The 14,016-nt window shown below is 40.9% G+C and overlaps 1 protein-coding gene across 1 annotated transcript; it reads right to left on the minus strand.

The window, feature by feature from the left end:
* Positions 1–416: 416 nt before the first annotated feature.
* LOC117365226 lies at positions 417–13,480 on the minus strand. The gene is made up of 3 exons (XM_033955340.1): positions 13,343–13,480; positions 8,053–8,127; positions 417–2,311 (listed from the first exon to the last, which is right to left on the minus strand). Exons 2-3 carry the CDS (start codon positions 8,087–8,089, stop codon positions 1,743–1,745), a joined length of 606 nt encoding a protein of 201 aa, XP_033811231.1. The 5' UTR covers positions 8,090–8,127; positions 13,343–13,480; the 3' UTR covers positions 417–1,742.
* Between the last annotated feature and the right edge of the window lie 536 nt (positions 13,481–14,016).

Here is a 14,016-nt window from a genome sequence, read left to right on the forward strand (position 1 = left end):
CTCGCTGCTCTTTGGATTCTGCTAGGTACCTGTGACCTGGATTGGCCACTGTTGGGAGTTGGATACTGGGCTAGAAGGACCTCTGATCTGACCCAGTATAGCTATTCATATGGGTAGATCCATGTATATGCACTTTGGTGTGAGCCCTTAACCCCAGTTATGGAGCCGGTGTAAATACTTGCATGTACATAAGAACATAAGAATAGCTTTACTGGGTCAGGCCAATAGTCCATCTAGCCCAGTATCCAATCTTCACAAAGGCCAATCCAAGTCACAACTATCTGGCAAAAATTCAAATAGTAGCAGCAGTCCAAGCAGTGGCTTGCCACATCATCTTCTGAAGAAAACTGAAAACCCATCTGTTAATCTCCTTTACCCTCTCCTCTCTCCCTTTCTCCTCTCTCCCCCTCTTTTTCTCTCCCCTTCCTCTCCCTCCTACCTATCTCCCTCCTCTTTCTCTCCCCTTATACCTCTCTTTACAGTCGCCTTGAGCCTGTATAGGTATGAGCAACCACAAATAGAAGATTAGATTCTCCCATATCTGGCTGATATGTCTTTCTCCTATTCTGAAGATATGTGTATAACTTAAAGAATTCTTTAAGCGACATGCATGTTGACTTTTAAAGTCCGCACTGTAGAGGCCCCTTCTTATCTCAGTAGATATCTTACACCTTATGTTGCCTCAAGAACTTTAAGATCTAACAATCAAAATTGTCTGGTGATCCCTACATTTAGGGAAATCTTTTTAGATTCCATTCATAGCTCAATTTTTTCTTGTCAAGTGCCTGAACTATGGAATCGACTTTCAATTCATCTTAGACTTCAGACCTGGTAGAAACTTCCTGACTCTGTAAGATTGATAGGTCAGCTACAACAATTTTGAAAAAAATCTAAAAACTTGGTTGTTCATGCAATACCTTAGTGGCTCACCAACTGAAGTGTCGCATCAATAGCATATTTTATTCTTTTTAGTTTTATATTCTATTCTATATCTTGGTCTTAACTATTAGTGAATTTATGAAGTGATGCATTAACAGCATCTTTATTCTTTTAGGATTATATTTTGTTATATATTCTGATCTTAATTACTTATGAACTGAGTCGAGTTCCTTCGGGACATGATCCAGTATATAAACAGAAGACGAGATTAGATTACATTAGATTTTTTTGTGTGTGTTTTCCGATGCATCTTCTTAAGTTTTTTAGGACCCTTTATTGTCATTACTATTAACATTATATGATTGTAAGCTGATCTTGGCTAGTCGGACTGAGCTTTCTGACCTTCATTTCCCTTATGTGTCTTCCATTTTTGGTTTTTATCTATTTTTATTTTAACTTTATAATCTTTTAATGTAGTTCATCCCTTCTTCCTGAACAGTCATGTTATGTTTATACAATACCCCCCCCCCCTTTTTATTTATAATTATATTGTAAGCTGCTTAGACACTTTGTGATTGGCGGGATTTCAGATTTTAATAAAACTTGGATGAGGGTCCTGCCCATACTATGCCTAAACTCTACCTATGTGTGTATACCCGCTATGCAAGACAGGCAAGTATTTACAGAATATCCATTAGATGGAATTTTAGTGTACACATATCAAGTCCTGAGCCAACCAGTATAAATGAACTGGGTAAGAGATTCTCCTGACCAATTAAATCCCTTTGAACACTGACCCCTCTGTTACTATAATAAGCACAAGCAAGCACATACACACATTTTCTTTTTATAAAGATTGGCTCCTAACACATCAACCATGGTTCGCAGTGATTGGCCTTCATACTATGCAGCAAGGACTTCAGGCGTCCTACAGCTGCAGCTGGACCCTCGACCACAGCTATCACTTTTATCCTGCATGGGTCCCAGACACAGTTTTCTGTCAGGGGGCTGATCCACTGGGGCGAATTTGGGGGCACCCAGGCAGTGTCGTAGCCATGATTATGCCATGTTTTCCGCAGGGGGTGGTTCACACTGTCAATCTTCTTCACCTTGCCAACACGAACCTTAACTTTAAGCATGATACGGTTTGCTGCGGCCAATCCCATAGGGTAATGTCGAACATTTCTGATGTCTCTAGTCACATAGACCCCACGTCCTAGCATGCCATCTGCAGAAGGTTTGAAGCCCCTCTGGATTATGGATGTTGCACCCTGCTCACTGGTCCCATGGTACATGTCATAGAACCTATGACCTGCAGCCTGACGCACCAGGATATGGGTCTTGTCATCAGCCTCTTTGGAGAAGGGTTCACTGTCAAAAAGCTCTGGAGGCTCAGCCTGGGGGACATCAGCGAAGGTGGAGGACAAAAGCACTGCAGAAGAAAAAGAGACAGAAGAAAGAAATATACACACTTGTACGATATCATAATGAACATAATTACATAAGAATAGTCATACTGGCTATTCCTTCCCCAAAACAAATTACGTCACTTACTCAATAGAATACATTTATCAGGCACCTCTAACCTTTAATGATTTACCATTTTTAATTAGATCAGAAGTTCAATATACGGTTTTTAGGCAGCTTTTAAAAATATTTTTATTTAAGAAATTTTGAAATTAGATTATGATTTCTGTCCAATTTGATTTGTATGTTAAGGAATTTACTGGCATTGCACTGTTTATCTGGGTATATTTCCAGAAATTCATTTATTGTTATCTGCCCTAAACTCATAAGGACTTGGGCAAAATACAGATGGTAATGGTCCATCTAGCCCAGTGACCTTGTTCCATAGTGACCAATCAAGGCCACAAGAACCTGGAAGAAACCCAAATAATAGAAACATTTCATGTTACTGATCCCAGGGCACAAAGTGGCTTTCCCCATGTCTATCTCACCTACTTATCACAGATGAATGACACATGCATTTCTCTGAGACACTCAGCAATCTGGCAAACTGCTATTAACAGAAAAGAAGCATATTGTTGCTAGGCCCAGTTTTTCTCCACTGGCTGCTTGGAGATCGAATTTCACTTGAGGCAGAAAAAGGAGCAGACAGAGATGACCTAAGAAAAGTTACAACTGAAACAGTGTTGATATATGCACGTAATATTTATTACAAGTTCAACATGTGCAAAACATTCACAAAGACCCAATATGGGCTGTGTTTCGGCATCTCCACCTGCATAGAAAAGGACTTGGGAATTCTGAAAGTATAATTTCAATACTAATGCTGGTTTTTATAAAACCGTGGTAGAGGTTTATATCTCGGGCTGGCAAAGTAAATGCTCTGACGCTCAGAATTCCTATGAGTGTTGGAGCATTTACCTCACCTGCTCATGGTACAAACCTGAACCACAGCTTTGTAAAAGGGGGACCTAAATTAACATCTTGTTCAAAGGCAAACAATGCCAATATCAATTTTTCTGAATCCATACTCATGGTTGTTTCAAATATTGCTGATAAACTGAGTTCAACATGCTTTGTTTCTTGAAACCTAACCTCTGAAGACTCTCCTGAGTTTCTTGAAAGACTATAGTAAACCTTTGTTAATGGAAAAATATTTTGTGAGGAAATTTTAAGTACTTCAACCAGGAGATCTTGGAAAGTTCATAAAATGATATTTAATCTATTATGATTTTCGAAGAGCATAATCTTCTTATGTAATACAAGTTTCTCTTTAATTATAGGAGTATCTTTTAAACTTTTTATTTTCTTTTTTAAAGATGTTATTTGTGTGGAAAATTCTAGTTTAGTTCCATCCAAACTTTTTTTAATTGAATTTTCAAGTATTATACACAATCCAAAAAGACACTATTAAAGAAAACTGAAATCACTATAAAATACAATAGGAAAATTTTTACACAGCATCCATCAAGCCCTTGTCAAGAGAGAAGTTATTCTTTAAACTTGAAGACCACCCCCCCCCAAAAAAAAAAAAAAAAAAAAAAAGAAATAATTAGGATAATAAACTAGCGACACTCAAAACAAAAAAGGTACATTTCACTAATCTACTATCCAAGATCCGGAGCAAGTCAAAGGCCATGTTCACATTATCAAAAAAACTTGTTCTCCTCCTCCCAAGGATCAAACTACTCCCAATAAACAGACTTAGACAGCGAATCCGTCTCTACTTTCTTCCACAACAAAATATCAAAGATACATGCAATTCTAGACTCAGAGGCTAAAGCTCTGCCGAACATCCCAAAGGATATACAACATGACAACTCACACAAAACAGAAACCCCTAACAGCTTCAAACCACTTTCCTAAGATGACCTAAAAAAGTATAGTGGACTTCCTACACCCCACAATCTCGGTCTCCGTTACACTCCTAGCAACAAATGAAGTATTCTTGGAATCCATCTTACCTTTAATAAACAAGTCCTTAAACTCAGGCGAAATACCACAAAGCTTGAAATCTGCTATGTTGAGATCATTCCTCAAAAACCTCACCATGGACCCAGACAATCCAAGCAGCTTTAGACCAGTCTCAAAAATATTAGAAAAAAATAGTGCTCACACAACTACAAGACTTCTTGGAGACAAATGCCACCCTCTCAACTTTCAATTAGGCTTCAGAAAACATCATAGCATGGAAACAGTGCTACTAGACATCATAGATGACTGCTGGAAAATCCTGGATGAGAGGAATGCTTTGCTGGTACTATTAGACCTAAGTGCCGCTTTTGACTCTATGGACCACTCTCTTCTCTTGCCCATACTACATACTATTGGAATTCACGACATTGCACTGGGATAATTCTCCTCTTTCCTAAATGAAAGATCACAGAGATTACTGCTAGGACCTTCCTTATCTGAACTAAAGCCATCACACTACAGAGTGCCCGATAGTGCCTTACTAGCCCCACTCCTCTTCAGTCTCTATGTCAGACCAGTATGTGACATTGCAGAAAAATACCAAATCAGAATCCACTCATTCACTGATGACATACAGTTCTACCTCCACCTAGGTCAACACCGAGATGCACAAATCAAAAAACTTCACTGCTGCTTAACTGAAATAAAGAACTGGATGACAGTATATAAATTACATTTAAACGCGTCAAAAACTGAACTCCTCTGGATACATAGAGATACTTGCACATAGCCCCGTCCATCCTTTTCCTGGGGAAATGACACCCTTACAGTCAAGGACAACGTCCGCAGCCTGGGGGTGCCCCCGGAAGATTTAAGGTACAACGCTGGGAAATGGGTGTGAGAGCGGACACCACCGGCGACCACCAATTTGGGGGGGGAGGCCATGGTCCCTGTGGCCTTCCCCGTTCCAACGCCTATGCCCCCATATAACTCTAGAGGATCTCAAATCTCAAATGGTGTCATAATTACCTCATTGTCTCTCTTCACAAAATTCACATCACTCTGTGATCATGATCGTATGCCACTACACAAAAGTCCCCTTTTACCGTTTTAAATGTCACTACTGTAATCTCACTTTTAATACACATCTTTTTTATTGCAAATAATTATATGGTTTATTCTATTTGAGTTAATGGAAGGCAGACAGTGTTGTTTATCTGATTATGCATGTAGTAGATTCAAATATTTTTTTAATTCTATTTTGGTATTTTTATATTTATGATTTTATGACTTATGTTTAGCACACATGTTATGCTTTTTCTTGTTGATATTCCTCTTATCTTATCCCTATAGATCAGTGGTTTCGAAATCAAACTCTTTGCAGGGCCACATTTTGGATTTGCAGGTACTTGGAGGGCCTCAGAAAAAAGAATTAATGTCTTATTAAAGAAATGACAGTTTTGCATGAGGTAAAACTCTTTATAGTTTATAAATCTTTCCTTTTGGCTAAGTCGTAATAATAATATTCTCATTTATAGCTAAAGAGACATATGATCAAGAAACTGTTTTATTTTACTTTTGTGATTATGATAAACATACCGAGGGCCTCATAATAGTACATGGAGGGCCACATGTGGCCCCCGGGCTGCGAGTTTGAAACCACTGCTATAGATGATGTTCGACCTCTGATGTAGGCAGCGATGTCGAAACAAGGTCCATGTCAAGTCCTTGTGGATCAACACTACCACAATAGTATTTTTATAAGGTCATCTCTGTGCCTTTTTTTGCATTTTTTGTGTGGATGTTTTTTCTTCTTTTGTCTTTCCTGTGAGTTCTCTAGCAGCACTCAGAACCAGAGAGTGGCACAGGAATGGTTACCCACTGTAAAAGGGAGCACTTTGGAGAATCCCCTGGGAATACCATGGTAATGGTGTTCCATGATAGTGCCGCAGGAACAGGGAATGTTATCGTGGCATTCCCGTAGTAATGGGGAAGTTATCCCCAAATCCCTATGCTTACCAGCTCCGCTCCTATGGTCCTGCGTTTCTCCAAGCTGAACATGTTCCCGGTGATGGCAGTGATTCCCACATGCTGCCTGTCACTGACCTGGAAGCTTCCCCTCTGCTGTAAACTTCCTGCTTCATAGCAGAGGGGAAACCTTTAGGGTCAGCAGCAGCAGGCAGTGTGTGGGAATCACTGTCACCACCGGAGACCTGTTCAGTTTGAAGAAAGACGCAGGACCATAGGAGTCAAGCCAGAACTTTCTATCTGCAACATCCTGAAAGAGAGAGGTATCCACGAGGGGAGAAGAGAGAAATGATACACCCAATTGGGGATGGAAGGGGCAGAAAAAAAACAGATGCAGGATGGAAGGCAGACGGTGAAGAAAACATGAGGAAAGCAGAAACCAGAGATGACAAAAGTAGGGGGGAAAAATGCATTTTTTTTCTCTTTAGGATAAAGTAGTACTTTAGCTGTGTTGATAAATGCTTACAAATAGAATACTGAAATGAGGTGATCTTTTTAATAGACTAATTTTAATATATTTTTGACTAACTTTTAGGAACCAAAACCCCCTTCCTCAAGTCAGGACAGGATACTATAACAGCAGAATACTGTACTGACCTGAGGAAGGGGGTTTGGCCTCTGAAAGCTAATTGAAAAATGTACAAGGTATTATGCTATTTTTCATTTTTTGTTTTATTTCTATTTGTTAATTTGTAAAATAGTAATTGTTGTTCATCAGCTTTTTCAAATTTACATCTACCTTTATATTTTGCTCAGTATTAGGGGATATGCATCACTGTTTCTATTTCTGTGGTATTGCAGTGTATGCAGAGTCTGGCTTCTTGGTAGTTCAGTTTAACATTTGTCTGCAAATTTCTATTTCTAGTTTGTAATTACTTATTCCATTCTTGTTGAGGGTGTCTTTTTGTTGTGTGTATATGAAAAAGATATGGTTTTCTGTTAGCACTGACTGTGCATTGACTTTTTTTTTTTTCTTAGAGATAATTAACCAGGAGGTGTATTAGACTAAAGTAACATAAAATCTACCTTTTTGCTTTGGAGCGGGGAGATGTGGGAAAGAAAATTAAAACTGTGGGGATGGTGAGGGGACAGGGATGAAAAACACGGGTTGGTGAGGGAACTGGGTTACAAAGTACACTTCACTGTGGGAATGGTGTAGGAACAGGAAAAAATCTTTGGTTGCGGGGAGGGAATTGGGATGAATTTTTATCCCCGCATCACTCTCTAGGGTCCATCAGTGAAAGGAAGCATCACCTACTGGCTGAATGTAGGAAACATACATACTGAGTTCCAGAATGGGCCAAGATATCTGACTTAGGATTGTTGCTCAAATGCTGAGCAAGCTTGAGGATCTGGAAAAATGAAGTGGAAATCTAGTGAATTGTAATTGGCTCCATTGCCCAACAGATGCTGGTTCTAACTAAGCTGGAAGCCCATATATGCGAGAAGAAATTGCCAAGTCAAATAAATAAAAGGTAAAGTGTCAGAGCCAGCACTGTGGTGAAACCTATTCTCAAGAGTCTCTGACACCACAGCATATGAGCCAAGACTCTATCCTTCCTTTTTCTATGAAAGATCTCAGGGTATAAAAAAGATCTGTCTGTGCTTGTTCTGATTCCCCACCCCACCCCTCCAAACTGCTCAGTTCTGAATTAAAAACTAAGAATTAAGGGGCTGATGACCAAAACAGTTTATCAAGCTAGAAATAGCTACTGGACTGGAAGTGTTTTGTTTGTTTGCTCAGATGCTGAAACATTAACCTACCGAACAGTGCAAGGACTGTGGCAGTCACAGGTGCCATCTTCACGCTTGTGTTTCCAGCAACAGGAGCAGAGGGACCTGGGACAAGATAAGAAAGATGTTTATATTTACATTTGTTCTGGTCTTCATATACTTCTAGTTCTGAATTACAGGTCACAGTGGTTAACAACATATAAAATAATGACATCGGGTAACCAGAAGGCTTTTTAATTTTCATCTTATTCCCCCCTTTTTACTAAGCCACAGTAGAGGTTTCTACCACGGCCCAGAGCGCTAAATGCTCCTATGCTCGTATAATTCTATAAGTGTTGGAGCATTTAGCGCCCTGGGCCATGGTAGAAACCTCTACCGTGGCTTCGTAAAAGAGGGCCTATGTCAGCCAATATACAGAAATAAAACAAAGGAAATAACGTGATACCATTTTGATTGGACTAATAATGCATTTTTTGAGTAACTTTCGAAAGTAACCCTTTTTCACATCAGAAAATGCTGATCTGAAGAAGGGTTACCTTTGAAAGCTAACCAAAAAATGCATTTAGTCCAAAAAAAAGTGTATCATGTTATTTCCCACATGTTTTTTTTTTAATTTCTATATATCACCTTTAAAAGTGGACTAACGCCTACTACACCTTTTTACTTATTACATCAAATATCCCTCTTAAAAAGTAACAAAGCATTGATGTTTCCTTATTTTTATCTGCATTTATAAAGTGCTGAGAATCCTCTATGGTTATCCCAGGCCTTACGCCTCACTCCCTCACTGCTGAGAAACCCCTGTGCTTATACCAGGCTTTGTTCCTCATTCCACGCTGCGGATGATTCTCTGTGGTAATCCTGGGTTTCCTTTACACCTCTCTCCCTCACCACCGAGGGTACTCTCTGCTTATACCAGAATTTACCCATCATTCCCCCCACCACCCAGGACTCTCTGTGCTTATCCCAGACTGTACCCCTCTCTCCCCAAGAACTGAGGATCTTCTGTTCTTATTCCAGGCTTTACTCCTCCAAGTCTATCTCAGTTTTTCTTCTGATATTCTCTCTGGTCCTGGTTTCTCCCTGGGAATTTGTTTCCTTCATTTGTCACCCTTATCACTTGTATGCTGCTGGCCACATCTATCATTTTGGCTTTAAACCTCTTTGCAATAAGTTGTATCAGCTCCCAGCTCATTACAGTCCTTGCAACCTGAGAGAGAAGAAACTCAAAGCATTTCTTTGGGTGTAATTTGTGTTGCTGAACCTCTGATCTTCAGCTGTAGTAGATCTTAATATCTAGGATAACCCACTTTTCAGACTCAAGAGGCAGAATCACAAAAGTGACCTCCTAGCAATGGCATACCTAGCATATGTGACACCCGGGACCCATCATTTTTTGACACCCCTCCCCCCCCATCTGTATGAAAACTTGATTTTTAGTAACAATCCACACATCACACATGAGTACCTAGGAAAAGGTAGCATCTTACATACTGCAATGAGCAGTACAACATCAATACACCCATTGTAAAACTAAACAAGCCAGACTAGTACAGATCAATCCTGCAATCAATCCTAACAAAAAACCATGTCTTTCGAACACACAAAACACTTTCGCCTAGTATGGAATATGTAATCACAAACTAACCCCTCCCTCTTTTACAAAACCGTAGTGTGGATTTATATATATATATATATATATATATATATATATCATATATCATGTTTATTGAGGTCAACCAAGGCAACAAAAGGCACACAAAAAATACAGATGCAACTAGGATTTTAGCCATGGAGGTAACAGCTCTGATGCTCATAGAATTCTGAGCATCAGAGCTGCTACCACCATGGCTGGTGCTAAAAAACGCTCCACAGTTTTGTAAAAGGGGGAATAAAATAGAAATACATAGACAAAGGTTAAATTGAACCAGCAAGAAGCTGGACTCTGCATACAATGCACCACAGAAACAGTGACACATATCTCCTAAAGCAATAAATAAATAGAACATTTTTTTCTACCTTTTGTCTTCTGTGGCTTCTGCTTTCCTCTTATTCTTGTAACTCTCTTCCTTCCATCCACTGAATGCCGTCTCTCTTCCCCTATATGGCATCTTCTCTCCCTCTATGCCCCTTCCGGAAACTGTATGCCTCCCCCTTCCATCTCACCTTTCACCCCCATTGGTCTGGCATCTCTCTCCTCTCCTTCCCTCTCCCACACCTTTCCTCTGCAATCCCTCTCCCTTTTTTCCCTCATTTTCCTTTTCAATTTATTTTCTGCATCTGTCTAGATTACGTTCTTATTACCCTCTCATCAATTTCCTTTTTTACTGTCTACCTAAGCTTGCCACCTCTTTCCCTCACCCCTCCAGTGTTTCCCTAACTCAATCCTTTGCTCCCCATCATGTGCCCTCCTTTTATTTATCCTCTCCTTCCATCATGTACCCTCTTTCTCCAACCCTTCCATCTAGTACCTTCTCCTCTCTCTGTCCACTTCCATCCAGCGTCTGCTCCCCTCTTTCTCTCCTCCCTTCCTGCATTTGCTCCCTTATCTCTCCCATCTGCACTTCCAGCCAGCATAGGCTCCCCCTCTACTCGCCACACTACCATCCAATGTCTGCCCTTTCTCTCTCCATCCACCCCTCTTCAATCAGCATCTTTTCCTCCAATATCCTTCCCCCTTATGTCTCTCCCCTTTCTCTGTACATCAATTCCATCAGCACCACCCTTCCATACCACCCTTCCCCCTTTCTTTCCCTCCACCACTCTTCCATTCCAGCAGTCCTGCTCCTTTCTCTCCCTTCATGCAGCAAGGTCCCGTGATGACTGTAGCTGCAAGTCCACCCCACTCCGATGTACTTGCTCTGGAGCGGACTCGGCAGCCGCATACTGGAAGGTCCCGCAATGACTCGTCTGCTGGCTCTGCTCCGGAAGAAGTAAGTTACGTCGGAGGGGGTGGACCCAGCAGACGCAGGGAGTTGTGGCAAAGTCCCGCAATGACTGCATCTGCCGGGTCCACCCCCTCTGACGCAACTTACTTCTTCCGGAGCAGAGCCACCAGACAAGTCATCGCGGGACCTTCCTGCACCTCAGCGCAGCTGCCGACTCTGCTGCAGAGAAAGTAAGTCAGAGGTAACGTGACCATTTATTTTTTTCATCAAAAGGGACATCTATTAATTGACTGTGTATCCTTTCTTTCACTTCTTTCTTTCTGCACTCATTCTGCACTCATGCCCAACAATTGTCCCTTTCTATTCCCTCCCTCCTTCCTTCCCATGTCCTTAGTGCCCCCAGTACCTCCTTCCCGTGTCCTTAGTGCCCCCAGTGCCTCCATCCTGTGTCCTTAGTGCCCCCAGTGCCTCCTTATGTCCCCCACTGCCTTCCAGATTTTGTCCACCCCCAAAGCCAGCCTGCCTGCCTGCCTACCTATCTCCCTCCCTCCCTGCCACACTGAAGCCAGCCAGCTTGCCTGCCTACATCCTTCCCTCCCTGCCATGGAAAAAAAAAAAAAAAGCCTCTCTCCTTCCTTTCCCCCGGTCCACGCCGCTGCAATCTTACGTCCCCGCTGCTGCTGCTAATTGCCAACAAGAAGTCTTTCCGACGTCAATTCTGATGTCGGAGAGGACGTTCCGGGCCAGCCAATATACCGGAAACAGCCCAATATACCTAAACAACCGTCTAATCCGAACCACCTCAACCAGACAAAGGAAAGCCCATGCTCCATTCACATACCCCCCAATCAGAGAAGTTAAACGGAAAAAACGGTATAATGGCCTCCTGGCCACACAAGCGGCGAGACTGGACTGCCAACTCTCTACTTTGCTGATAACGACCCCTGACTACAGAACATTTAGAAAATAAATAAAAACCATACTATTAAAAAAATCAATGATACCCAACAATCGAAACCAACCTAACGCCTCCCCACTCTCTAAAACAACCTAACGCCACAAGAACCACCTCATCTCTATGAACCAAGTTGACTACTCTCTAACTATTCTATAATTCCTCTGGAAATGGCCAGATAGATCCTTTTTGTAATTCACCTTGAACCGCAAGGTAACGGCGGAATAGAAATCACTAATGTAATGTAATGTAATAATAGTTCCAATGCTGAAAAGTTAACAGCAGGTGGGGGCAGTGTACATGGTTTTCAGGAGATGTTTTTGTCAGTTTTCCACGTTGGGTTTTGCCTTCTTTTTCAAGCGGACGGAAGCCCATACAAGTTTAAGCACTGATAATGAAAAACAAACATATCTGTGAGGCTGAGCGAAACAAAAGTAGAAGCACATACTGGTTGGTGTCTGTTCTTCTGCACTTATACAAGTCTTGTATATGAGCCTTATAAAAATTTAAAGTACAAACAAGTTTTAAAAGGCTTATATTTAAAAATGCAGGACAGCACCAATGTGTGTTTGCATTTCTGGGTTTGTCTGAACATGCACACAAGACTAGAACTTAAAGAGCTGTAAAACATTTGCTCATGCATATTTGCAGTCCATTTGTGCTTTGCTTAGCTGTTGTACTGCTGTTTTGCACTATGGGGTTTTGCGTTGTGTGGTTTTAGCATCCAGCTTTAGGCATCAGCCCGTTTCCTTATAAAACCCATCCCTCTGGATTTTTCCCTCTCCCCTTCCTTCCAGTAGGAAGTAAATTCCACCACCACTTATGTACCGGTAATAAAGAAACTGAAATAGGTACATCATCACATTGATTTAAAAAAGAAAGAATTCTATCACAAACTCCACTAGAAAAATCCAATCTCTGCAATTTATTCAAATAATTCACCAATTGCATGTAAGCATATAAAGACCCCGGACCTCCTCTTACTGTAACAGAAAGGTCAGGAAAACTCCTTATCTTCCCTGTCTCATCCAATACCTGCGCTAAATAATAAATACCTTTATATCCCCAATTCCTAAAAATCCTAGATGTCATACCAGGTTGAAAATCTCCATTATCCTGAATAGGTAACTTATCTGTTATACGTGGATTGTAACCCCATAATTTAATTAAATTACCCCATTCTGACCTCATTGGAATTAAAATAGAATGATCTCTTAAATGAACTGGTAATTTAGACTGATGTACATGAAGAAGAAATAATAAATTAAAAGGGTGATAAAAAGCTTTTTCATCTACTATAGGAGTAAATAAATCATCATCCAATACCCAATCCCTAATATGTCTTAGTAAAAAGATGTTTAAAAAGTGGCAGAGAGAGAAAGTCTAGGAGAGAGAATTCACACCCAGTCCTGGCCACATCCTCCATACTTCCACTTCCTTTTTCTTGACAAAATTAAACACCAAGCAGAAGACTTACCAGATAGCAGAGAATTCACCTTTGGAGGTCACCTGTCCAGAGAAGCACTGAAGGAGGAAGATCAGCCCAGACCAGGATTCCTGAGTCCCTTTATATGCACCTTCCACCCACACAACTTCCCTGTTCCCTGTTCTGAGATTTCATTTCTAAGGAAGGGAAGTGACCAACACAAAATCTGTGAGATAAGTGTTCTTGACAATTAACCCAGCCCAGAATGTATAAAGTAAACTCAGGCTTGAAATAAATAAAAAAAAAGGCTGAGTTCTCAGATGTGCAGGAAACCCTGGTTCTCTTTCACTAAATAACAATTCAAAAGTTACAGTATTTTAATTCCCAAGCCTTAAGATTCCTTAATATGAGGCTCTGGGGCTCCTTTTCAAAAGAGAAAAACAACCCCCAAAAATGTCATAAAGTGGCCTTTGGACATTTTATTTGCTAAATCATCCAAATTGTCATTTTGAAACAGTAGACTTCAATCAAATGTCCAGGATCTTCAACGAATTTGGATTTAGCAGCCTGGTCCTCTCCTGGCCCCAAGACTTCCTAACCACCCGGCACTATGCTGTATGTAACCCGGCACCTTTCTGATAGCTGGCATCCTTCCAGCGGGGTCCCACAAGGATCCCCAATACCACCATATCCATTTACTTTTACTACCTGCGCCAACTACGTAA

This window comes from Geotrypetes seraphini, chromosome 8 (assembly GCF_902459505.1).
Source record: "Geotrypetes seraphini chromosome 8, aGeoSer1.1, whole genome shotgun sequence".
Classification (NCBI taxonomy): Eukaryota; Metazoa; Chordata; class Amphibia; order Gymnophiona; family Dermophiidae; genus Geotrypetes; species Geotrypetes seraphini.